The 27486-nt window shown below is 40.6% G+C and overlaps 1 protein-coding gene across 1 annotated transcript in view; it reads right to left on the reverse strand.

Moving 5' to 3' along the window:
- The window catches only part of BTBD9 (BTB domain containing 9), a 291643-nt gene that overhangs the window by 87106 nt on the left and 177051 nt on the right, over positions 1 to 27486 (reverse strand). Inside the window, exon 8 of the mRNA XM_084623356.1 lies at positions 8399 to 8588. Coding sequence (XP_084479482.1) covers positions 8399 to 8588 — 190 coding nt within the window. The remainder of the gene's footprint in view (positions 1 to 8398; positions 8589 to 27486) is intronic.

Genomic DNA, 27486 nt, shown 5'->3' on the forward strand with positions numbered 1-27486 from the left:
CCAGGCACTTGCATGAATATTCACCAGTGCACACTGGGCACAAGGGCCACTTTTCATGCCACATGCACTAATCCTTCCAACGTATTCCAGGCAAGCTACTAGGGTAAACTTCTATAGAGGAGCTGTACTTTGCTGTGATGAATTTGGGATGGCTGAAAGGAGAATGTCTAACTACAGAAGGCAGACCTGCGTACACAACAGGAATACATCAGTCATGGGCAAAGCTGATGATGATACTGGGGCTTCCCATATTAGAATAAAATGTTACATTAGCTTTGATTAGTAAATCTTGCCCTGTGAGCTGAGAGAGAAATGCTGAGTGAACTGAAGGTTCCTGCAGCTCATTCCTTGCAATAGCAGGAGCATTAAACATTTGTTTCTCTTATATTAACATTCCCAGAAGCCCAAGGCTTCCCCTATTAGTCACTTAACCACTAGTGTTTATTTAAATTACAAATTTGATAACACACTGCACTTTATAAAGTGCATTTAAAATACAGGTAAATATTTCCACGTTACAGGTGGGGGAACTGAGGCATACACAGATTAAGTGATTTGTCCTAGTCCATGCAGCAAAACCAGGTCAAAGCCTGGTCTAGAATCCAAGTGTCCTCTCTCCTAGCCTTGAGCATAGAGTAACCATGTTGCCTATCACATTCAGTAGCCCTGATATTCACTTGCAGCTATATGCAACATTCACTACTGGGTGTCTTAGCAAATGGCATGAGTCTGCTATGCCTTGTCCTCTAGCTCAAGAAATGTATATTGTAAATACAGTTATGCTGGAAGGTGTTAATGGCTGCCACCAAGCAGGCTGTTGATCTACAGACAATCACAGACCTGGTTAAAGCTGATATATATGCTAAGCACCCTTCTCTCAGGAGCCATAAAAAGAGCAATTAAGCCCATTTATGTAGTGACATAGCTGGAAACAGTAGAAGCTGCCACTCAAGGCAATGGGTCCTATGTTATGGCCTGATACTAAACCTACTAAAGGGTTCCCTGATTGCAATTGTAGAGGTACACACTTAGTAAATAAACAGCATTCCACCAAAGAAATAACTGAGTTGTATCATCAATTTCTCCTCCTAATGGAACAAGCGTGCAAGGCCCCAAATATTGGCTAACTATACAGGGCAAAAGAGGCAACGATACTTTTTTTCAAAACAGCTAAAAGTGTCATATGCTACCCCTGTGATTATTTGTACTGCATTTATGTCAGTATTTTACATTGCTGCTGCTCAGATTAAAAAAAAGCTGGGCATGTTTAGTCTTGAGAGGAGATGACTGGTGGGAGACCAGATAACAGTCTTCAAATATGTTAAGGGCTGTTATAAAGGGGACGGTGATCAATTACTCTCTGTGTCCACCAAGGGTAGGACAAATAATGGCCTTAATCTGCAGCAAGCGAGATTTAGGTTCGATATTAGCATAAATTTTCCAACTATAAAGATAGTTAAGCACTGGACTAGCCTTCCAAGGGAGGTTTTTAGGAACTGGTTAGACCAGGGGCGGGCAAACTTTTTGGCCTAAGAGCCGCATCGGGTTTCTGAAATTGTATGGAGTGCTGGTTAGAGGAATCATAGAATATCAGGGTTGGAAGGGACCTCAGGAGGTCATCTAGTCCAACCCCCTGCTCAAAGCAGGACCAATCCCCAATTAAATCATCCCAGCCAGGGCTTTGTCAAGCCTGACCTTAAAAACTTCTAAGGAAGGAGATTCTACCACCTCCCTAGGTAACGCATTCCAGTGCCTCCCCAAACAGCCAGGCATGGCCCGGCCCCTGCCCCCTATCTGACCCCCCCTGGGACTCCTGCCCCATCCAACACCCTCTGTTCCCTGACAGCTCCCTGTCCCAGTCCCCTGACCACTCCCAGAACCCCTGCCCCTAACTGCCCCCTGCCGCCCCATCCAACCGCCTCCTCCTTCCTGATTGCCCCCCCAGGACCCCTGCCCCATCCAACCACCCCTTCTCCCTGACCGTCCCCAGACACCTCACCCCAACTGCCTCTCCACCCCATCCAACGCCCCTCTCTCCTTCCTGAGTGCCCCCCTCCAGGACCCCTGCCTCCATTCAACCCCCCTGTTCCCCACCCTCTGACCATCCCGACCCCTATCCATGCCCCTGACCACCCCCCGAACTCCCCTGCCCTCTATCCAACCCCTGCTCCCTGCCCCCTTACTGTGCGGCCTGGAGCACTGGTGGCTGGTGGCACGGCTGCACCAGGACAAGCAGCCACGCCACGCAGCACAGAGCAACAGGTCAGGCCGGGTTCTGCAGCTGCGCTACCCAGAGCATTGCGCCGGCGGCAAGGTGAGGCTGTGGGGGAGGAGGGACAGCAGGGGAGGGGCCGGGGGCTAGCTTCCCAGGCCAGGAGCCGGGCAGGACGGTCCCACGGGCCAGATGTGGCCTGTAGTTTGCCCACCTCTGGGTTAGACAAACACCTGTCAGGGATGGTCTAGATATACGTGGTTCTACCTCAGTGCAGGGGGCTGGATTAGGTGACCTCTCAAGATCATGAGCAGCCCCATAATTCTGTGGTCCTACACTTCCAATCTGTCAGCTTTCTGGGGAGGGATTTTTGTTCCCTGAACAGTATGTTCTGAGTGTGGTAAATAACTGGGAGCTGAGAAAATACTTAATAATAACGCACCTCACAAGAACATATCCCCTTCTTGAATACCTTAAAGGCAGTTCATGACACACAGATACCAGATTGTAATATGTCCATACAGTATGTGCAGTTTGCTAGAAAACTAGGTGTAGTTCAGAAAATATTCAAGCACAAGGTAACAACACTCTTAAAGAAAAATGTAATGAGCAAGCTTTAATAAACAGAATATTTTCATGGAAAGACACTTAAATTACCTACAGTTTCTGTAATCTCCCTTTCTGTTACTACATTTATTTGTGTTTGAATAGGTTTTCCTGCAGCCAACCAGTCGCTTTGCTGGATCCTGTAGAGGAGCCATAACCCTGCACACTTGTTTTGTGCTAGTATCATCCTTATTTAGACTTACGACTTCACTGCAGGATCAGGAAAGCAGAGAAGATTAGCAGTAAGGGAAGAAAGTGATAATTAGCAAAAATTGCATGGGATAATTGGAAATAGAATACGTGTCTGGGATGATGAAATACAGAGAAAATATTAACAAATTAATTCAAGAACCTTTAATGTCAGAAGGTACTTTGAAGATGAAAAGCACCATATATGTGCCTATTACTATTATTAAAGAGGGACAAGTAGTTAATATATGTTTACAGAGGTATAAAATAAGCCTATTTATTTTAACATGAGGAAGAAATTAAGATGCAGGCAAATACCATATACACTGTTACAAATTATGTACTTGTGGATTGTCTTTTCTTCCCCTTTGGGAAACTGTAGAAAAAAATCTATAGGGTTATCAGCCAAATACGGAACTATAATATCATTAAAATCTCCAATTCAAGGATTGTTACAAGAGAGTTACAGCTACTCAGCTGATTTTGATACTGCAGCACTTTCATTACTAAAAACAATTTTAGCAGCTAAATAGGAAGGCACTTGCATTGCGTTTGCCATGTTAAATACACAATTTACCACATTTCTGCTCCTCATGGGATAACTTTTTTTTTTTTGTTACTGATAAGGACCAACCAGAGGGGAAAATGTGAAAGACATTTTTAGTCCAAGTAGAAAACAGAGTATGAGAAACTGGCTAAAAGGGACGTTTTATGTTCTGCATCAGCTACCTGCTTCAACTATATTATCTGCCACGTGTGAGCCTTAACTTTTTCTTAGATAAACTTCATAAATGATAATTTTGTATTTTCCTATCCAAAATCTAAAAGATACAAATAAACTCATTTTCTTCTTTAAAAAAAATTCAAAATGTTTACAGGTCCTTTGTTGCAATGGCTGCTTACTATGAAAATATTTCTAAGCTTGTAATATTCATTAGAATTTCTTGCTAAATGTTTACATCTGGGAGTAAAGTGCTTCTCAGTTTATAAACAATCATTTGAAGGAGACAAATAAATTAAATCTGCAGTAAATCACAAGCACAAAACAGGTTCCTAAACTGTTTAACCTTCTGCATTTCCAATGCAGATAAGTTTCAACAGCCCTTCTGTTGAATTTAGTTGCCATAGTAATTTGCCATAGTAATTGCCATAGTTGCCATGAATTTAGTTGCCATAGTAATACTTTCTAACCCTGAAATATGACTTTAATGGAATTCCTTCCAGTTTCTGTAGACTACAAACATCTACTATCCTTTTTAAAGAATCACTGTTCTTGATCTCTTTGGATTTACCACATAATCTGAATATAGTAATGCTTATGAAACTCAAAACATATTTTCATTCCTAATCAATAGTTTAGGGCCCAGCCCATTGGTCTAGTAACAAATTCAGCTTCTGAAGGGAGGAGCAATTCACTCTATATTGACTCTCTATAGCCTACCTAAGAGAAGTGCTGCTGAACTTTGGAAGGATCCTCCTCTCCCAGCTGAAAAAATGGGATCACTCAAAGTGCCTTGAGGGAGATAGCTAAAGAAGAATAGACAAAGATTGTGGAGGATCCTCCATCTTTCTCAAAAAAAATGCAGGTTTAAATGAAGGGGAAGCTTAACTGACTGAATCTCTGTACTAAATTCAGCTTAATTCTGGTTTCTCTTTCGGGGACTCCTGATAATAGCAGCACCTTTGACCTTTTAGGTTTTACACTAAGGGAAGCTACTAGACAGCAATAGCAGCTAAACAATATGAGAACGGACAGCAATAGTGTAATGCTGATGTAGAAGAATGGTAACAAAAGAAGGCCCTCCACAGTCTATGTTTATAGTTATAGTATTTAGGGACAAGACACCTTCACTAGTGACTAAGGCAGTATTTTGCTTCTTCAGCATTTGAGACTGAACATTTGTCTGTGGTTGCCTTGCATTACTTTGGGAGACAGTAATTTTTTTCGCACTTGTTTTAAAAAGTCTGATGTTAGGTTTAATGCTGAACATTCATCAAGAGGTTAAAAGGTTTATGAACTGTGAAATAAATGCTGCTGTCCAGGGTGACTGAATGGACATTTCACTGGAGGCTGCTGTTAGGGCTGGTGAATCTTCCTGCAGTAGCAAATGCCTTTACATAAGCTAAACCCATATGTATCTGGTTTTAGTTTGGTCTATAAGGAGGCAGTGTGGTTTCTTTTGTCTTTTAAAGGGGGCGGGAAGATGGGAGGGGATATAGGTGGTGTAGCACTACCTCTTTAACGCTACACTACTCGAGGGTTCGCCTCTCTCAGAGGAATCCCTGGATGCCCCTTTAGAGTAGCTTTCCATCTGGTTTGTTCTGTTGCAGCAGCAAAAAGCTGGCAGAGTCCGAGTTGGGAAACTGATCCCATGTTTTCACAGTTCACTCTCATTACAACTGACTAATAATTTTATAATATGGAATAATATACTTTATATTTTAATTTACGCAATTACACAAACCAATTATATAACCATCATTTTCTGGCCCCAAAAGCTACCATTCATCTAAAACTGTTTAATAATGAGAATTATTAAAATTGGTTCTGCTGGAAGACAATAGAGGGTGGCACAGAGCTTAATTACAGAAAATAGTCAATTTCTTGCACTAACCTGAAAATATTGAAAAGGATATAATGATTAGCCAATTGAAAGATGATAGGCAAAGGAACTATAAACTTAGAAAGTATATAAATTAGTGATTAGTCCCCTAATCTTTTATGTTGTCAGGCCTCTGCAGATTTTTTATTCTTAAATTTTAATGTTTTTTAATTGGTATGAAAATGATGTAATTACTTCTCAATCACCAACTTCTAAGACATTCTGAGTACTGTATTTTTCCTTTTTCTATGTAAGCTGTGATAGTTGGTTGAGGATCTAAAAGCCCAAACTGAAGAGTGTGAACTGTTCACTGTACAAAGGTACTGACCGTAATATCATTGCTCATTGAACGTTCACCAGCAACATCTCTGGACTCAAATTCAGTGCAATTTCTATAGCAGTATTATCATAATTGCTAATGTTATGGTTAAGAATCTGTCAGGGTGTCTAACCCCTACACAGCTAACTTCAGTTTTATAATAGACATAATAGTTTTGTAGTTTCAACTTGTAACAGACACAAGTTTATCAGGAGGACAATAAATATTCCCTGAAATTTATAAGCTGCAGGAGTACTAAACTAAGTGGTTCACCAATTCTGCACTCATCCAAAAATAGCTCCACTTCTAAAAAATGCAAATGTACAGACAGTTAGTGTATAATGTGAATAAGAGGAGGACAGGACACAAGAGAAAATCCTTAAGTCTCAGACCTTTTCCTTGTGCTTTTACTGATATTTTCCTTCAGGTTGGATCAAAGTCTTAAATTTTGTTTTAATTAAAAGAGACAGAAAAAAAGAATCAATTGTTGCAAGGAGTTTCAATCTCACTGGCTAATCAGTCAGGTACCTGTCTTAACAGGGAGAGGGCACAGATCTAGTTTCTAGCAATACATGCCTGACTTTGTAGATCAGGTTTCAGAGTAACAGCCGTGTTTGTCTGTATTTGCAAAAAGAAAAGGAGTACTTGTGGCACCTTAGAGACTAACCAATTTATCTGAGCATAAGCTTTCGTGAGCTACAGCTCACTTCATCAGATGCATACTGTGGAAAGTGTAGAAGATCTTTTTATACACATAGAGCATGAAAAAATACCTCCTCCCACCCCACTCTCCTGCTGATAATAGCTTATCTAAAGTGACCACTCTCCTTACAATGTGTATGATAATCACGGTGGGCCATTTCCAGCACAAATCTAGAGCCTTGGTCTAGTTCAGCATAATCCACTTTGAAAGTAGAATAAGAAACAGGAACAAGGCACTCTTTTTCTAAAGTGCAATAATTATTCCTGAATAACTCCATTATTTTGGAATAAGAGTGCCTTGTTCCTGTCTCTTATTCTACTTTCGAAGTGGATTATGCTGAACTAGACCAAGGCTCTCTTATTCTGGAATAAGAGTGTATGCACATGGAACTATCCCAGAATAGGTATTTGGAATAATTCAATATATAGACAAGCCCTAAGAAAATCAGGTAGTGTTCTTGTATGTTGTCAGGAACTGCATTTGTGTCTTATATGACATTTTATAAGAGAGGTTTCTAAATTTACAGTGCTTGTGGATGAAGCTGGAAATCTTGGCACCCTCAGAGGTTAGCAATAGCTGATCTACAAAAAGAAAAGGAGTACTTGTGGCACCTTAGAGATTAACCAATTTATCTGAGCATAAGCTTTCGTGAGCTACAGCTCACTTCATCGGATGCATACTGTGGAAAGTGTAGAAGATCTTTTTATATACACATAAAGCATGAAAAAATACCTCCTCCCATCCCACTCTCCTGCTGGTAATAGCTTATCTGAAGTGCGAATACAGACTAACACGGCTGTGACTCTGAAACCTATTGCACTTTAAATTCCCACCCTATCTTAATCCAAATTAACTTTCACATGTAGACAATCCCTTCGTGTGAAAACAATCAGCTCAATCGGGTAAATCTACACTGTAGGTAATAGTAAGCCTCCCACCCTGTGTAGACAGAGTCAGGCTAGTGGGGCTTGAGCTAGCGTGCTAAAAATAGCAGTACGGACATTGTGGCTTGAGCTTGAGTTCAGGCTCTCTAGCCTAGGGTGCCAGAATCCATCCTAACTCTGCAGTGAAGACATACCCTAAGAGTGGGCATATAATTTAAAGATGACTCTCTCCTTTCTTCAGTTGCTGCTATCATTTTTATCTAATAACATGTGTATTACAGAGCATCTAGCTGCTCCATAGTTAATGCTGAAACTAATTTTCTGTTTTAATACAGTAGACTTTTTTTCTGCTTTTTATAACTTTTTTTAAATCTTACTTTTGTATTTTGGTGCTATCCATACAGATGTACAAGGCAGTCATTTGACATCATTGACAGGTTTCAGAGTAACAGCCGTGTTAGTCTGTATTCGCAAAAAGAAAAGGAGTACTTGTGGCACCTTAGAGACTAACCAATTTATTTGAGCATAAGCTTTCGTGAGCTCTCAGCTCACGAAAGCTTATGCTCAAATAAATTGGTTAGTCTCTAAGGTGCCACAAGTACTCCGTTTCATTTGACATCATGTAACTTTTACTTTTGTTCTGATATTATATTACTGTATTTTGACATAGAATTTGATAGATGTTGAGAAATTAAACATACTATGTTACATTGGAACAAAAATAAAAAACAAATAGATAAATACTAAAATATCCCCAATGATACAATTACTGACCAGGAAATGTTTCACATTTCAGAGTTGATTTACAAGAAAGCAATTTTATCTGTAAGGCTGCTGAAGCCTCATTGCTACTGGGTCTTTAGAGAAGAAGAATCCCCTTACCGTATTGATCCAATCATGAATGGCTGTGCTAGCTGTACCACAATAGCACCACTGCCTAGCTGATGACACGTGTACCCGGAATCCCAGTCATAATTCTTTGTATCTCCATTCAACAAGGCATTGCGACTTCGACTTACACCCTCAATCACACTGGCACAATCTGCAATTGTTGCAACATTTTCAGCGGGAACTGTAAATTAAAACACAATGAGAGCAAACGTGATCAAATGGACAGCAAATGAGTTATCCAGTGTTAACAATTTTTATTTCTGGTGAAGAATAAAAAATAAGCATAGAATTATCGCTAACACAGGGAGCTATGGATCTGTTTCATAGCATAAATTAAAAACACGTGTGATCTCTGAACCCAAGCAGTAAAATTTTTACAGCACTGATTCCAGCGTAGTCGTGTGACAAAATAAGAATTGATAACTAACATTCGGGGATAACTAACATTTGGGACATCATAGTTGGGACATTAACATTCTGCTTCCTTTCCTGTTGGTGTGAAAGGACCCTGTTGATAGTTTCCGCTAGACAAGCATGCCCAGGCTCAGGTAGCGTGAATGGAATGCCAATAACAGGAGCATTCCCCAACTAATCAAGCAGAGGCAGGTAGGGGCAAAAATAAAATCCTGCACAGAAGTTATGTCTCTTGGCAAGGAGAGGAAAAAAGAGACCATATGGACCTTAACTTAATGAGAGTGGAGGAAAAGAGAGTAGATGCTATTTTCCCTCCTGGGGGTAGTGTTGCAGTATTATGAGATTTTTGTTTTCTTTTTTACACGGACTTTTATCCAAAACTCATTTTGGATCATGTGTCCATTTATATGTGACTGCAAAAATGCCACTGCACCACTGCTATCAAAAAATAAAAGAGTTTACTGGAGAATATGGGGCCCAGCTAATACAATAATTATAATTATTAATAAAATACCTATCTCTTATGTAGTAGAACTGCAATTATTTGAATGTCACAGCAACTGTGAATAAGTTCAAAAAATTGAGGAAACCTTCATTGTAATGAATGGATGACTGAGATGACAACAGAGAGTTTCAGATAATCAAGGTTAGACTGCAATTCTATAACAAACTAAAAGCTGGAATTCAAATATTTTCTGTAATGTTTTTAGAGGTTTAGGAAGCTTACAAACTCATTTGTGTCAGAATAAAACAATGTTTGAGTATTAGGGGCATTTTCCTCTGATTCAGGAAAGACATCTTCTTAGAGATTGTTCCTTTGCATGGACTGGTTCTTTTCCTACTCATTCTATTCTGTTTAGGACTGCATGCTCAGTGGACTCCAATCTGTTTCATCCTTCTGAAACAGCTTCCCCACCTTTCCAGAGCAAACACAGCTCATTACAGTAATAGTTTATTTATGGGTAGAGGCCATTTAAGCAATTTCCCCAAAGATCAAAACAATAATAACGTGAAGGCTTTTAACTCCTCTCGGAGCATGTTGACAGGATGGGGTGGGCTTGTGTGTGCACGGGTGCTTTTCTCTACACTGTGTTCTACAAAGTGCTTTCACAAAAAGCTCTTATTTCTTGAATTCCCCAGTATTTACCTTAAGCAACGGTTAAGCGGGTATAGTGCTCTCTTAACTAGTTCCTTTCTATAATTCATTTGGCCTAAAAGCTGCTGTCAAGTTTTCAAACTTCATCTTGACAGTAAAGAGACAAATACATACACTTTTACATTTATAAAGATGGCAGAAATCCCTTCATTAAAGATACACTATTCAAGTCCAGCACCTTCTTAACAGTCGACACAGGAGTCTTAAGATATTCCTTCTTTCTTTAGCTAAACCTTTCATATTTTTATCTAACACCACTGCAAATGCAAAAAACAATGCTAAAGGAATGCCTGGATTGCAAAATGAAGCTCTCAAGTTTGGAAATGCAAAAATTAAAGTTGTTTGCTGAACCGTAACCATTTGCATGTATGTATTATGATACACAGTTTAATTATATGATAATATATTATTTTTGACAGGGCCATTGCCTCCTTTAGTATGCAGATGAGATATTACGCAGTGAATAAAGCAGCTGTTCAGTTTTTTATTTTATATATATATAGCCTCACTATATGAATAGGTGGTGCCTTGCCTTATTTACTGCACACAAATAACCCTTTCCCTGTTTTGCTACACTCAATCTAACATGTACTGTGAGTCCATATAATCCTGCATCCCTTCATAAGCATTTTCACTTATTATACAGCATGACGAATGCCTCTTTCCATATTCATCTTCATATATTAGTCCTGTCTTCACTGTAGTGTTAGCTCAACTTATCAACACTTGAGATAACTCCTCTTGAGTTAATCAAGCTCAACTGAGAGTGGTCACACTATAAAACAGCACTCAAATTGCACAGTGTGTTTAGATTAGCAGAACAGAGCAATTGTCAGCAGCTCTCAGCTTTAACCCATACTTTCTGAGAGGCCAGCTAGCTCAAGTTTAAAGCATCACTTAACTCAAACTAGAGATTTTTGTATGTGAAAAGGGGTCACCTTAGGGGGCAACATACTGAAGACTGTTCCACTGTATGGAAAAATGCTGGGCTTCTTCACATCCCTGCCTCATTCCACAAGTACCCTCACAAATCGTATTCCATATGTACATACACATTTAAAATAAAATATCTCCACCTGACTTTCTTACATATTCCTGTGCATAAGCAATTGTTCAGAGATCATGTACTGCCTGAAAATTTTCTAATCTGTTTACATACATGTGTATGTGCAGTGCCAATAATAAATAATAGAAAGGATGTGGACATACACAAAATAAACTTTGTTAACTCTTACAACTAAAGCAAAGCAAAACTGACTTTTCTCAGACCTCTAAAAGGCACATCATGACCTAATGTCCCATTCAAGTTCCTTTTTTTTTTTTTTTTTTTACCAGCGCAGGCTGAAGTACTATACCTAAAAAAAAGGGGGAGAAGGGTGAAATGTTTCATAATGGCAAAAGTGTACAGTACTTCTTCAGTACTGAAAACAGTTGAACCATTTTTGCTCAGGCCTTCAAAACAAAAATTCAACCCAACCTATTCCCAATTCCTCACACTAGAACTAAGAACAAATGTGCAAAATTTCAACCCAAAGAGTAAAAACTAAAGTTATGAGCAAATGAAAAAGATCCTTTAGAATTGGACCACTAGTGTAACTATTGTAACACCACAACCTTAACTCTGCCCCACTAGGAATGCCACCTGTTCAGTGCCACCTTTTCCAAATTACCCCCTCCCACCTCAGCCAGGTACTCCCCTCCTCAACTTTCCCTCCAGCATGCTCCTTTCCCTCAAGTATCAGTTCCAAATATTATTAATTGTGGGTGTTTTGTATAGGGGGTACTGGAAGGTTGGTGTCCCTAAGGAGACAGAGTTAAGATTGTGGCTTGTGATCGGTAGCATATTTTAGCTGTGGTGGTACTAAGATGTGAGCTTTGGGCGGAGGAGTAGAGGTTGGCTATCTTTTCATTTCCTTGCTTTTTTGGTTTTGTGAGGTATATTATGTGTGTAGCAACTGCTTAAAAATGAACAGGATCTGGCGAGGCCAAAGTGGCAAGTGTGGATTGTGGTTGGAGATATGAGGAAGGGCAACCCCAAGTATTGCCAAATGCAAGCATTTAACACCATGAAACAGATCCCCCAAAACTCATGAGACTGGATTAAACTGGTAGATGTATATTTATTTATTTTAAATCACATTTTTTGTTTGTTTCCTCTTTTTGAGTTGAGGACTATGTCTTCACTGGAGTGTTAACGCTGGTGGTCAGCACCTGGTCCTAAGTACCCACACTACAAAGCCACAACTGAGTTACTTGTCCTCACTGGTGCTGTGTACACACTTGTATATTGCTAGGATATTTGGGAGGCGTATCCCATGTTACTTTGCACTGCTGCAAGCTCAGCCGCCCTATGATACTTTCTCAGTGAATTGTGGGAGCCTTGTCTGTTTTTCTGGGCACATGAGGGGAATTAAGGGAAGGCAGTGGATGACTATCAGCTCTCAGCTGATTTAGCCTGCATCCTCTCTGCAAGGTGGGCATGTTGCCTCACTTGGGCTTTAACTGATAGCCTCAGATGAGCCAGCAAACCCAGATTGAAAACACCACCAAACTTGGCTGAGAAGGTGTGGTGTGTGGACAGGAGGGGAGGGATCAGTGCAAAACCGAAGTAAAAACTCTGCAGAGAAGACATAGCCTGTAGCGAGAAGTACCCACCCCCAGTGAGTGTGGGATCATTTCAGGCTCAAAAGCCAAGTTTAAATGCATTAACGCAATCCTCCCTGTTGGCTCCTGGAAGGGGGATTCAATTTACTGTCTTCTAATTCTGTCCTTCTACATCCCTTGTCCCTATAACTGGTTTCAGAGTAACAGCCTTGTTAGTCTGTATTCGCAAAAAGAAAAGGAGTACTTGTGGCACCTTAGAGACTAACAAATTTATTTGGGCATGAGCTTTCGTGAGCTACAGCTCACTTCATCGGATGCATTCAGTGGAAAATACAGTGGGAAGATTTATATACATAGAGAACATGAAACAATGGGTGTTACCATACACATTGTATTGAGAGTGATCACTTAAGGTGAGCTATTACCAGCAGGAGAGCGCGAGGGGGACGGACCTTTTGTAGTGATAATCAAGATGGGCCAAGTTGTCAACTGCTGGAAATGGCTCACCTTGATTATCACTACAAAAGGTTTCTCCGCCCCCCCGCCCTCCTGCTGGTAATAGCTCACCTTAAGTGATCACTCTCGTTACAGTGTGTATGGTGACGGTGACTTAAGCCCAGAGGTAAGTGGGGAAGTGGGACACCAGGAGGAAACACAAGGAGGAGGGTGCAACAGGGGAGGCTCCTGATTCATACTGAGAAAGTAGGGCAATCGACTAGTTATCTTAGATGCTTGACACAAGAAGCCTGGGAAACAAGCAGGAAGAATTGGAAGTCCTCGCACGATCAAGGAACTGTGATTGGAATAACAGAGACTTGGTGGGGTAACTCACATGACTGGAGCACTGTCATGGATGGGTGTAAACTGTTCAGGAAGAACAGGTGGGAGAGAAAAGGAGGAGGAGTTGCACTGTATGTAAGAGAGCAGTATGATTGCTCAGAGCTCCAGTATGAAAATGGAGAAAAGCCTGTTCAGAGTCTATGGGTTAAGTTTAGAGGCGAGACCAACAAGTGTGATGTTGTGGTGGGCATCTACGATAGACCACCAGACCAGGAGGATGATGTAAACAAGGCTTTCTTCGGACAACTTACAGAAGTTTCCAGATCGCAGGCCCTGGTTCTCATGGGGGACTTCAATCACCCTGACATCTGCTGGGAGAGCAATAAGCAGTGCAGAGACAATCCAGGAAGTTTTTGGAGAGTGTTGGGGACAACTTCCTGGTGCAAGTGCTGGAGGAACCAACTAGGGGCCATGCTCCTCTTGACCTGCTGCTCACAAACAGGTAAGAATTGATAGGGGAAGTAGAAGTGAGTGGCAACCTGGGCAGCAGTGACCATGAGATGGTCGAGTTCAGGATCCTGACAAAAAGAAGAAAGAAAAGCAGCAGAATACGGACCCAGGACTTCAGAAAAGCAGACTTTGACTTCCTCAGGGAACTGATGGGCAGGATCCCCTGGGAGGCTAATTTGAGGCGGAAAGTAGTCCAGGGTAGCTGCCTGTATTTTAAAGAAGCCCTATTGATGACGCAGGAACAAATCAACAGAATATGCAGAAAGAATAGCAAATATGGCAGGCGACCAGCTTGGCTTAACAGAAAAATCTTCAGTGAGCTTAAACACAAAAAGGAAGCTTACAAGAAGTGGAAACTTGGACAGATGATTAGGAAGGAGTATAAAAATATTGCTCAAGCATGCTGAGATGTAATCAGGAAGGCCAAACCAAAACTGAAGTTGCAACTAGCAAGGGATGTGAAGGATAACAAGAAGGGTTTCTACAGGTATGTTAGCAACAAGAAGGTCAGGGAAAGTGTGAGACCCTTACTGAATGGGGGAGGTAAACTAGTGACAGATGATGTGGAAAAAGCTGAAGTACTCAATGCTTTTTTTGCCTTGGTCTTCACAGACAAGGCCAGCTCCCAGACTGCTGGACTGGGCAGTGCAGTATGGGGAGGAGGTGAAAGAACAAGTTAGGGACTTTAGAAAAGCTGGACATGCACAAGTCCATGGGTCCAGATCTAATGCATCTGAGGGTGCTGAGGGAGTTGGCTGATGTGATTGCAGAGCCATTGGCCATTATCTTTGAAAACTTGTGGCAATCAGGGGAGGTCCCGGACGACTGGAAAAAAGCATATATAGTGCCCATCTTTAAAAAAGGGAAGAAGGAGAATCCAAGGAACTACAGACCAGGCAGCCTCACCTCAGTCCCTGGAAAAATCATGGAGCAGGTCCTCAAGGAATCCATTTTGAAACCCTTGGAGGCAAGGAAGGTGATCAGGAACAGTCAACATGGATTCACCAAGGGCAAGTCATGCCTGACCAACCTGACTGCCTTCTATGGTGAGATACTCGCTCTGTGGATATGGGGAAAGCGGTGGACATGATATATCTTAACTTTAGCAAAGCTTTTGATACGGTCTCCCACAGTATTCTTGCCAACAAGTTAAAAAAGTATGGATTGGATGAATGGACTATAAGGTGGATAGAAAGCTGGCTAGATTGTTGGGCTCAACGGGTAGTGATCAATGGCTCCATGTATAGTTGGCAGCCGGTATCAAGTGGAGTGCCCCAGGAGTTGGTCCTGGGGCTGGTTTTGTTCAACATCTTCATTAATGATCTGGATGATGGGATGAATTGCACCCTCAGCAAGTTCGCACATGATACTAAACTGGAGGGAGAGGAAGATACGCTGGAGGGTAGGGATAGGGTCCTGAGTGACCTAGAAAAATTGGAGGATTGGGCCAAAATAAATCTGATGAGGTTCAACAAGGACAAATGCAGAGTCCTGTACTTACGACCGAAGAATCCCATACATTGCTACAGGCTGGGGACCAACTGGCTAAGCGACAGTTCTTGAGAAAAGGACCTGGGGATTTCAGTGGACGAGAAGCTGGATATGAGTCAACAGTGTGCCCTTGTTGCCAAGAAGGCTAACAGCATATTGGGCTTCATTAGTAGGAGCACTGCGAGCAGATCGAGGTCGGTGATTATTCCCCTCTATTCGGCACTAGTGAGGCTACATCTGGAGTATTGTGTCCAGTTTTGGGCACCCCACTACAGAAAGGATGTGGACAAATTGGAGAGAGTCCAGCAGAGGGCAACGAAAATGATTAAGGGGCTGGGGCACATGATTTATGAGGAGAGGCTGAGGGAACTTGGCTTATTTAGTCTGCGGGGAAAAAGGAGTGGGGGTGGGGGGGATTTGATAGCAGCCTTCAACTAACTGAAGGGAGGTTCCAAAGAGGATGCAGCTAGGCTGTTCTCAGTGGTAGCAGATGACAGAACAAGGAGCAATGGTCTCAAGTTACAGTGGGAGAGGTCTAGGCTGGTTATTAGGAAACACTATTTCACTAGGAGGATGGTGAAGCACTGGAATGGGTTACCTAGGGAGGTGGTGGAATCTCCCCATCCTTAGAGGTTTTTAAGGCCTGGCTTGACAAAGCCCTGGCTGGGATGATTTAGTTGGGGTTGGTCCTGCTTTGAGCAGGGGCTTGGACTAGATGACCTCCTGAGGTCTCTTCCAACCCTAATCTTCTATGATTCTATGATTAATTTATCTGAAATAGAAAATTTTATGTGCCAGCCCCTGATGAAGGACAAACTTTCAGTGATGAAGAGTAATGGCAAAATATTGTCCTTTATGCTAAATATTTATTTTCTGAAACTACCCTCTGCACTAGATCTACTCAAAATTCATTACTTTACCAATTTTGTGTAGCTAATAGTGGGGGGGGGGCTTGTGTCCCCCCCTACCCCCCAAGAAATCCGTTGACTAAAAGGCTAAATGGTCAAAAATAAATTTCTCTTGGAGACCAATTTCAAACACTTCATATTAAAAATGTGTGAAAAGAAACCAAAGAAGAACTACACAGAAAATTCTGAGGGCATAATAAACTAACACTGAAATTTCACATGGAAAGACCACTAGAAGGAGGTAAAAACAGAAATTTATGCTATTTTAAGACCATGTCAGAACATACACAATTATAGAGTTGCAACTGCTGCTTCTATAATGTTCTTTTAAAGTACTGCATTGTTTGAAAATGGTTGAAACACAGTCATGTGAAACTTGAGAACTACTCATGAAACTCTTCAGCTCTAAAAAATCATTGAGATCAATTTTAAATGAAGAGCATCCCTAGAATACCATTTTTACTATACTGCTCATGGTTTTCATAAAAAGGAGTGGGAATATGGCTTTTCTTATTGCTGAGACAACCTACCATATGCTGCCGAGACAAAATCAATCCCTATGCCAGAAAAGCACTGCACTAACCCAATGGTCCATGACAGAAAGCTACCAAGTACCATCTCATCATGTGCCATATCAAAAGCTACCAAGTGACCATACATGATATCCAAAAAACCATCTGGTCCTTAATGCCTGAAAACAGTTATTCACCAAATTTCTGATTTATAAGTAAAATAAATAAAATTGTGGCAAACATTGGAAATGTTTCAATAGGAAGGACTCAAAATGTGTTACTGTGGATAGACATGACAAAGCCTTGGCTGAGATGATTTAGTTGGTGTTGGTCCTGCTTTGAGCAGGGGATTGGACTAGATGACCTCCTGAGGTCTCTTCCATAGAATCATAGAATATCAGGGTTGGAAGGGACCCCAGAAGGTCATCTAGTCCAACCCCCTGCTCAAAGCAGGAGAACCCCCTGCTCAAAGCAGGAAAACCCTCATCTTCTATGATTCTAAGACATGAAATTGTCCTTCCCCCGACAGTAAAAACTGCAAGTGCTGGCACCAAAAAAGAAAGTTCTTTGGCTCTTCTTTCCCCTCCTTGCCTTGCAGACAGAGGAAAGACTTCCTTGGAATTAAGAAAACATATAGACTGCTGCTTTCAGTTTAAGGGGGAAAACTACTGACCTTTAGGTTAGAAAAGGGGTAGTGGGGCAATGCCAGTGTAACGATAATGCTTTCAGTTTGTGGTTTGAGGCTTTATATCCCATTCCTAGACGTTTTGTGAACTGTGCAAGACATTAATTTAGCATTGCACACCTCAACTCTATTCAAAAATTTACTTGCACACACCAAGCCCTACCCTCCCTCTGTTACACTGAATGATTTTTGAACTACTCCACAACCTCCTCACTCCTAAAAAACTATTACCTTGCCAAGCTGAACTTCCCAATAATTGCCCAGAAACCTGTCTCACTACACACCGAATGCAATACTGTGGTCCTTTTTATAGTGGTAAATTAAACAGTGACTCTAACTGCAACACACAGAAGGTGCCATACTGTTTTTGCTCCCAAGGGGAGTCTGCCACTCCCCATTTTGAATGTTCATTATCATCTTTCATACCCGCCTGATAAATTTATTAAAAACACCATCTGGATGGGACTCTGCTCTGTGCAGTATTTTCAGTCTTCTGGCTCTCTTCCTTTTCCCCCCTGGAATTTCTGCCTCAATTTGTGTCATTTTGTTTACAAAAATGCACTGCCAAAAACAACAGTCTAGTTTCTATCTATTTCTGTGTTTCTTTTTCTATGCTTCAGCTATCCAACTATTACAGTAACCCAAGCTGCAAGAAAAAGCAAAAGAGGAATGACTACATGGATGGGAATTACTTTTTTCGCCTTCTGTGCACATAGCAATTTTGCTCAGACAAATTTAATTTGCTGTTATGGAATGCAAAGAATGCATGTTAACAAAGTGTGAGCATTCAGTAAGCAAACAAAGTAAAAAATGACTCTGGCAGTGGTAACAGCAAGAAAATACTTATCTAAAAATGATTTTACTGTTCCCCACTCTTATGTTGCAGCATGGAGTGGTCAACAGCTTGCCAGTACATTTAAGGGCAGTGTTATTTCCAGGACATGAGCTGGGGGCCACCTATACCAACTATGTTTAAAAATAAGACTGACATGTTATTTAACTACCTTCCACCTCCGAGAGAAAGTGGTAGAGAAAAATGTCAGTCAGATATGTATATTTTCCCTTCTTTTTTATTTGGAGGTATTCTTTTCTTAAAAAACTATTTTTAACACTCAGTGTTTTCTGTAGGAAAAACTGGTCCCTAAGGTTACAGTTCTACTCTGAAAAGTGACTTTGCAAAAGTAACACTGTGGATTTCCATATTTATACCTCAGTGACTTCCACAGATGAGACTAAAGCTGGGTTCTTTCCATCTCAGGCATCACCACCAGTAATAAAGTCTGTTAAGGCCAAATTCTACCCTCAGTGAAACCAGTACGTCTTTATTGCCTTCAACTGGCTAGCATGGGTGTAAGCAATTGGTAATTAGCAATGTTGATGAACGAGAAGAAACAGATAGAATTCACCTGATTTTTGTATTGGCTCTCAGGGCTAACAGGAGTAATAAAAACATAATGTAGTTAATAAAATAAGTAGATATGACTCATACCCAGAGAAAGCAGATACATGTAAGAAGGTACCATTTTTATATAATCTATTTTCCTAAGAGAACTCACTTTAAGATACTGCAGACTTTATCTGTTGGACATGTTTCTGATGAAATCTAGGCTTTCCTTTCAACTCAACAATCAGGGTTTGAGGCTAAAAAGTTCAGTTAATAGAATGGATCACTCAGATTCCACAGAATTGTGCTGCTGATTTGCAGTCAGGAAGGTACACAAATGCTAGCAGGGGTTTCTCAGAGACAGTACCTGAATACATTTCAACCCATTGCAGATCTATTATTTCAGTTAAAAGAACTGTATGACTTTATTTCTCCACAGATTGGAAGGACAACAATCAACATCCAATCACACTAGAGGAAAGTGTTGCTTTTTTTTAAATGTGAAGTGACCATTCTTTCTCCTTCCGTTGCCTGTCAGACTGCCCATTTACCTTCCCTCATATCAGTGGCAAAATTATATTTTCTCTCTATTCGGCAGTAGGTTAAAGTTTCCTCACTGGCAAACTACACATGTAAACACTTAATGCTGAGGGCAAAGAAAAAGAAAGGAAATTAGGGTTGCTAACTGCTGTAACCAGTTTTGCTCTTTCCTATTATGTTACTTTAATTTTTTTCCACTTGGCAAACATAGGGATTTTTACCACTATTTTGGGTGGAGATTAAATGAACATCTCTTGTTCATTTTATTAAAAAATAAATAACATTAGGTATCCAGACTGTACATTTAACTACTGTATGAAAACATGTGTTCCTGTTGCTGTCACCCCCATCTTTCCTGACTCCCACAAACAGGATTTTACACCCATCTGTTGTTACATCTGGTCCCTATTAAGATCATAAGCTCCTTCAGGCAGGCACTGGAGGATATGTTTGTACCTCACCCAGCACAACAGGCTCTGGTTGGGGGAGACGACACGCAGCAGTCCCTGGAGGAATTCTGCTTAAAAGCTGTTGTGGCAGATGGAATATATCCAGGACACTGGGAGAAGGTGCTCAGGAACAGCAATGATCACATTCTTTTAAAGGGTGGAGTCTCTATTTTCTCCACCACACACAAACTTACTTCTCAGTAATAGCTGATGCAAAAGAGGCCAGGGTGCTGTCCACATTGTACCCAGCCGTACCCCTACTGAAGTGTGATATGCCATTCTAGTCTGCTTCTTCTTTCAGTCCAGGAATGTAAACACCCAAATTATGGCTGCTTCTGAATTAATTGAAAAATCACTTTAGTGTCAATCAAATTGTTCCTAAGAGAAATTTGATGTGGTCCCTAAAGCACACTTGAAACATACCTTGCAACCACACATGAAAGTGTACTCAAGAGGGAACAAATGTTGCAACCAACATTTAGATTACACTTGCTTAGAGCAAAGTTCAGTACAGTGTGGTCCTCAACTATGCCAGTCTCCATTGTGCAGTGCCAGTGTGAGCAGAGATAGATGGTGTATTAGTCCCAAGAGAGAAGCAGCCAGGAACTTGGGTAACAGAAGGGAGGAACTAGAACTACTGATGCAGGAAGTGAAACCAGATGTTACAGGGATAACAGAAACATGGTGGAATAGTAGTCATAACTGGAGTACAAGTATTGACGGCTAGGTACTGTTCAGGAAAGACAGAAATACAGGTAAAGGTGGTGGAGTAGCATTGTATATTAATGACGAAGCAGACTGTAAAGAAATGAGAAGTGATGGAATAGATAAAACAGATTCAAAATCACTTTGAGGAAGAAAGCTACCAGAGGCTCCCCCAGGAAAGTGCTTGAGGTATGCCACAGACTCCCCCCCAGGATCCAATCTGGATATGGATGGAGACCTCAGATGCTTTTAATGAAATAAATACTACTGGGAATTGTGTGATTACGGGAGACTTTCATTTCCCAGATATAGATTGGAGGACATGTGCTACTAATAATGGTAGGGCCCAGATTTTCCTGGATGTGACAGCTGACAGATTTCTTCACCAAACAGTTACCAAATCAACAAGTGATGATGCCATTTTAGATTTGTTACCAGTTAGTAGTGGGGACCTCATAGAAGAGCTGGCTGTAGGGGACAATGTTTGCTAAAGTGATCATGAGCTAATTCACTTACAAATAAATGAAAGAATAAACAAAAATAGGTCTGCCAAAAGAGCAGACTTAAAAAAATTAAGGGAATTATTGAACTGGACTAGACTGAAGAACTCATGGATCTGAATATAGAGGAAGCTTGGAATTACTTCAAGTCAAAGTTGCAGAAACTATCTGAGGCCTGCATCCCAAGCAAGGGGGAAAAAATTCAGAGGAAAGAGTTACAGACCAAACTGGATGAGCAAGCAGCTCAAACAGGTTATGAAAAGAAGGCCTACAAAGAATGGAAAATAGGATGGATCAGTAAGGAAAGCTACCCCCTTGGAAGTCAGAAAGTGTACAGAAAAAGTGAGAACTGCCAAAATCAGGCAGAGTTGGACCTTGTAAAGGAAATTAAAACAAATAGTAAAAGGCTCTATAGCTATATAAATAAAAAGAAAACAAGGAAGGAGAAATGGGCCCACTAAGCACGGAGAATGGGTGATTAAAGATAATTTAGGCGTGACCCAAAAACTAAACAAATACTTTGCCTCAGTTTTTAATAACTGTAATGAGGAGTTTAGAGATAGTGGCAGGGTGGCTAATGGAAATGTGGATACGGAAGTAAAAATTACCATAGCTAAAGTGGAAATCAAACTCAAACAGCATAATGGGACCAGATTGGGGGCCCAGATAATCTCTGTCCATTAATATTATAGGAACTGGTATATGAAATTGCAAGCCCAAGAGCAAGAATTTTTAATGAATTAATAAACTCAGGGGTCATACTGGAGAATTGCTAATAGAGTGCCTATTTTTAAGAACGGTAAAATAGTGCTCTGGGAAACTATAGGCCTGTTAGTTTGACCTCAGTTGTATGCAAGGTCTTGGAACAAATTTTGCAAGAGAAAGTAGTTTAGGACATAGAGGTCAATCGTAATTGGGATTGTCATAAATATACAGCTAAGGGTAGCATAAAATCCCTCCTTACCTGTAAAGGGTTAAGAAACTCAGACAACCTGGTTGGCACCTGACCAGAAGGACCAATGGGGAAAGAAGATACTTTCAAATCGGGGAGGGGGAGCTTTGTTTGGTGCTCTGTGTGTGTTCTCCCCAGAGACAAAGGGAGAAACCAAGCAAGTAATCCAGCTCCGACTGAAATGATACATCTAATATTACAGAAATAGTAAGTAATAGCAAGGAAATGCGTTAGAGTATCTTTTGTTTTAACTTGTGAATTGTCCCTGTGCTAAGAGGGAGGTTTATCTCTGTTTTTATAACTTTAAAGTTTTGCCTGGAGGAGAAATCCTCTGTGTTTTGAATCTTTTTGTTACCCTGTAAAGTTGTCTTCCATCCTGATTTTACAGAGGTGATTCTTTTATTTTTTTAAATAAATTCTTCTTTTAAGAACCTGCTTGATTTTTCATTGTTCTTAAGATCCAAGGGTGGGTCTGTGTTCACCTGTACCAATTGGTGAGGATATTATTCTCAAGACTTCCCCAGGAAAGGGGGTGTAGGGCTTGGGGGAATATTTTGGGGGAATAGGACTCCAAGTGGTCCTTTCCCTGATTCTTTGTCTTAATCACTTGGTGGTGGCAGCATAGTGTTCAAGGACAAGGTGGAATTTATGCCTTGGGAAAGTTTTTAACCTAAGCTGGTAAAAATAAGCTTAGGGGGTCTTGCATGTGGGTCCCCACATCTGTACCCCAGAGGTCAGAGTGGGGAAGGAACCCTGACAGGGATAAAATAAAACATGGTTTTATAAGAGGTAGATCATGCCAGACCAACCTGATCTCTTTCTCTGAGAAGATAACTGATTGTTTAGACAAAGGAAATGCAGTAGACCTAATCTACCTGGATCTAAGTAAGGCATTTGATACAGTTTCATATGGGAAATTATTAGTTAACTTGGAGAAGATGGGGATTGATATGAGAATTGAAAGGCGGATAAGGAACTTTGTAAAGGGGAGACTACAAAGTGTCATACTGAATGATAAACTGTCAGGCTGGAGGCAGGTTACTAGTGGAGTTCCTCAGGGATCAGTCTTGGGACCAATCTTATTCAACATGTTCATTAATGAATTTGGCACAAAAAGTGGCAGTGTGCTAATAAAATGTGTAGATGACACAAAGTTGGGAGGTACTGCTGATATGGAGGAGGATCGGAATTTCTTGATCTTGATGACCTTGAAAACTGGAGTAACAGAAACTGGATGAAATTTAATAGTGCAAAGCGGCAGGTGCACTTAGGGACTAACAACAATTTTTTTCTATAAGCTGGGGACTTATCAGTTGGAAGCGACCGATGACAAGACAGACTTGGGTGTATTGGTTGATCACAGGGTGACTGTTTCGCCAATATGATGCAGCCAAGAAAAAAGGCTAATTCAGTCCTAAAATGCATCAGGTGAGGTACTTCCTGTAGATACAGGGAAGTGTTAGTACTATTATATAAGGCACTGGTGAGACCTCATCTGGAATATTGTGGGCAATTCTGCTCTCCCATGTTTAAGAAAGATGAATTCAAACTGGAGCAGGTGCAGAGAAGGGCTACTAGGATGAGCAGAGGAATGGAGAACCAACCTTATGAGAAGAGACTCAAAGAGCTTGGTTGTTTAGCCTAAACAAAGGCTGAGGGGAGATATGATTGTTCTCTAAAAATACATCAGAGGGATAAATACCAGGGAGGAAGAGGAGTTATTTACATTAAGGGACTATGTTGACACAAGAACAAATGGATTTAAACTGGCCATGAACAAGTTTAGGCTTGAAATTAGATAAAGGTTTCTACCCATCAGAGGAGTGAGGTTCTGGAACAGCCTTCCAAGGGAAGCAGTGGAAACAAAAAACCTAACTTTACTTCAAGACTGAGTTTGATAACTTCGTGGAGGAGATGGGATTATGAGACTGCCTAGAACGGCATGTAGCTGAGCTGTGACTGCTAGTAGCAAATATTCCCAATGGCTGGTGCTGGGACACTACATGTGGAGGGTTCTGAGTTACTACAAAGAAGTCTTTCTCTGGTGAATGGCTGTTGGGCCTTGCCGAAATTCTCAGGGTCCAACTGACGGCCATATTTGGGGTCTGGAAGGAATTTTCCCCCAGGTCAGATTGGCAAAGACTCTGGGCGGTTTTCACCTTCCTCTGTGGCCTGGGTCACTTGGCAGGTTTAAACTAGAGTCAATGGTGGATTCTCCGAAACTGGAAGTCTTTAAATCATGATCTGAGGGCTTCAATAACTCAGACAGAGGTTAGGGGTCTATTATAGGAGTGGGTGGGTAAAGTTCTGTGACATATAATGTCCAGGAGGTTGGACTAGATGATCATGATGGTCCCGTCTGGCCTTTAAGTCTGAATTTATATCTGTGTAAACTAGATCACACCAATTAAGAGCTCAATGAGACTATTATAAGACACAACCTTTCTTCAGAAGTATCCATTATTACTGAAACTTAGTTTCCTCTAGAGTATCGATAAAGAGGGAGATGTCCAAAAGGCACAAATGGAAGTTTAGGGCCAAGTATCTGATTCCCATTGAATTTCAGTGGGAGTTAGATGCTTAATTCCCATTTATTCCTTAACAAATATCACCCCAAAACCTTACATTGCACTTAATAAAAGGCAGTTTCATTTTGTGGACAGAAGACCATACTCTGTGTCAGGAGACCTGGATTTTAAACCCTCAATGTGCCAGTGATTCACTGTGTGACCATGGGCAAGACACTTACTTCTTTGAGCCTGTTTCCTCATCTGTAAAATGATATTTAACCACCTACATAGAGCTCTTTGAGATCCGTATTAAGTGCTAATTATTATATTAGCAGTGTTTATTAATACTTAGCATGTATGTAACATAAATCCTCAACACCGTTTGAGATAGGTATGTGTTATTTGCCCCATTTCACATGAGAAAAGACACGGAAAGATTAAGATATTTCTCTAATGTTACTCAGTGAGTAAATGGCAGAATTGGGATTAGAATTCAGGAGATCCTGGCTCTCAGTCTTGTGCTTAAGCCAGTAAATAATGTTGACTTTTTAGATTGCCAACAGTCCTTCCTACCTTTAAATATTGAAAACCCAAGGTCTGACAAATTATCTGCTGTAGATGGCAATTTTTATGTTTACCATGACTAGTAGTTAGACAAGCCAGTCAGCACCCTGGGTATTACATGGGAATGTAAATTTTCCCATACACTCCTACGTAGTAGAATTTGCTACCTGGAAGAAAAGAGGGAGGAAGTTAGAATCAATAAGGTTTCTACTGACCTGAGAAAAACTAGTAACACTTGCTAGTGTTGCATGCAGTTGGCTGGTTTAGAATAACAAAAGAGAAGTCTGCTTTTTCTGGTCAATATCTGCTGGGGCTTGCTGTTTCTGACCCAACAAATCAGATCAAGATCATTCAAGTAATTAGAATGAAACAGACTTTTCACTAACACCATAGTGGCTATAGAGCTTTCATTAAACATGAGGCCTTCCTGCAGCCTGCTTTCAGAAACAGCAATTGCTTCAGAAAAACTTAGGAAATGAGCATTGTTTGCCGCAGCATTGGAAACAGGGAAGAAAGAAAACCTAAACCAGTGGAACAGATCTTTAGATCTACAGAGAAATGGGCAGCAGTAAATAAAACTAGGCATGTGGCTGTTTTTTTACTGTAGAGGGAAAAAAATTCCCAGCAGTATTTAGATAATCTTAAAATTTTCATAATTTCCTAAGGGTATGCTTAGTGCAAAGCTGACAGATGTTGCTGGGAAAACCTGTTCAACTTTGAAAAAAAGCTAACCTTTAAAAAGGGGAGCAAGAACAAGATACGACAGCTTTGTGTAGATTTGACATTAAACTGGACAAGAAAACAGCACCTCTCACTGCTTCATCATGGGGGAGAGAGAGTAATATTTCACAAAGCCGAACTGCATTACTAGGAAATTGATTTGGCTATTTTCCCTTTGCTATATGCTTAAATGATTTTTTAAATAACTGCCATTGAGCAAAAGACAAGTGAATGATTATTTATTCCATTTCTTTCTTTCCTTCCTTTTTTCTTTAAAACAATTTCTCATAAGGTACAGGATGGTCTGCAAATGAGGGTTCACAATGATTCATAAGTTTTGAAAAGCATTCCCCAGAGGGTAACCAAGGGCATTCTATCTTTTATATCCATCTCCTACTCTTTACCCATTATTCACTGTTTTCCCCTGTTATGTTATGTAGAAGTAGAAAGATAGGCTGATAAATTGAGACAGGCCTGAAAAGCCAGAGATAAGTACAACATATAATATAGGCTTTTCAGATTGTACTCCCAATGATCTGGACCAGACCTCAAGGTGAGGTGAGAGGTTGCTCCTACCCCCATGCTTGCATAGTCCTTGACATTCCCTAAGCAGAAGATGCCAATAGTGCCAGATTTGAGGATTTCAGTAACTCAGCCAGAGGTTAGGGGTCTGTTACAGGAGTGGGTGGGTGAGGTTCTGTGACCTGCAGTGTGCAGGAAGTCAGACTAGATGATCATGATGGTCCCTTCTGGCCTTAAAGTCTATGTGTCTAGTACAGCAGGGATATTATAACACTGACTACTGTCTCCTTGGACTGAGTTTAGGTGATCAAATTCTCTTCACTTCAAAGCAGAGAAGGGCAAAAGGAAGCTCCAAGACAAGAAAAGACAACAAATGTATAAGGAAGCTCCTGACCTTTTGTAGTAGGCCCTTGTCACGGGGTAGTTAGAGAACTCTAGCAAGGTCATCACATCGCAGGGTCCTGACTCTGCATCCAAACTAGTAGTTCTGTCATTTGCTAAGACACTGGTATATTTTGCTTTACATTTATAAATAAAGTCTCAGACATTACGCTGTTCAAAATTTTTGATGGTGAAATTCATGACAGCAATCACCGTGTCTCTTTTTTAAATTTTATGTTCTTGTTAAGCAAAATATTTATGTCAATACTATAAGGATGTATGTAGGGCTGTTTAACAATCGTATGCATTTACAGACTAACAACATGCCATAAGGAAAATTAAACCTCAGCCCAAACATCTGCATTGGGGAACAATTTCACAAGATCTCATTCATTTATATCACTTATCTTGTTTATCAGGACAATGAATTATAAATTGGCACTAAAACAAGCGGTGCTAGAAAGAGCAATTCCATCTAGCTTTCCCTTAAAACTGCTAGACAACTGCCATTAGAGCTTTTTGGATATTGATTACAGTACCTGTTTTACATCTCTCTTCTCACATTAACTTTTAAATGTCATACGTTGGGAGCTAATGGTTTTGACATGAAAATGTTGTATGTAAAATACAGTGACATAAAATTGCTATTATCAATCTACTATATGAAATTACACTTCACTTTTATTACTTGTTTGCCAGGCTCCTAATCTCCACTTTACAGCGATGGCCATTATGTAGACACTACACACTTGAAAATAATATGTCTGACAAATGTCCCTCCCTGTATGGAAA

Source organism: Lepidochelys olivacea, assembly GCF_965140295.1.
Source record: "Lepidochelys olivacea isolate rLepOli2 genome assembly, chromosome: 3".
NCBI classification, from domain to species: domain Eukaryota; kingdom Metazoa; phylum Chordata; order Testudines; family Cheloniidae; genus Lepidochelys; species Lepidochelys olivacea.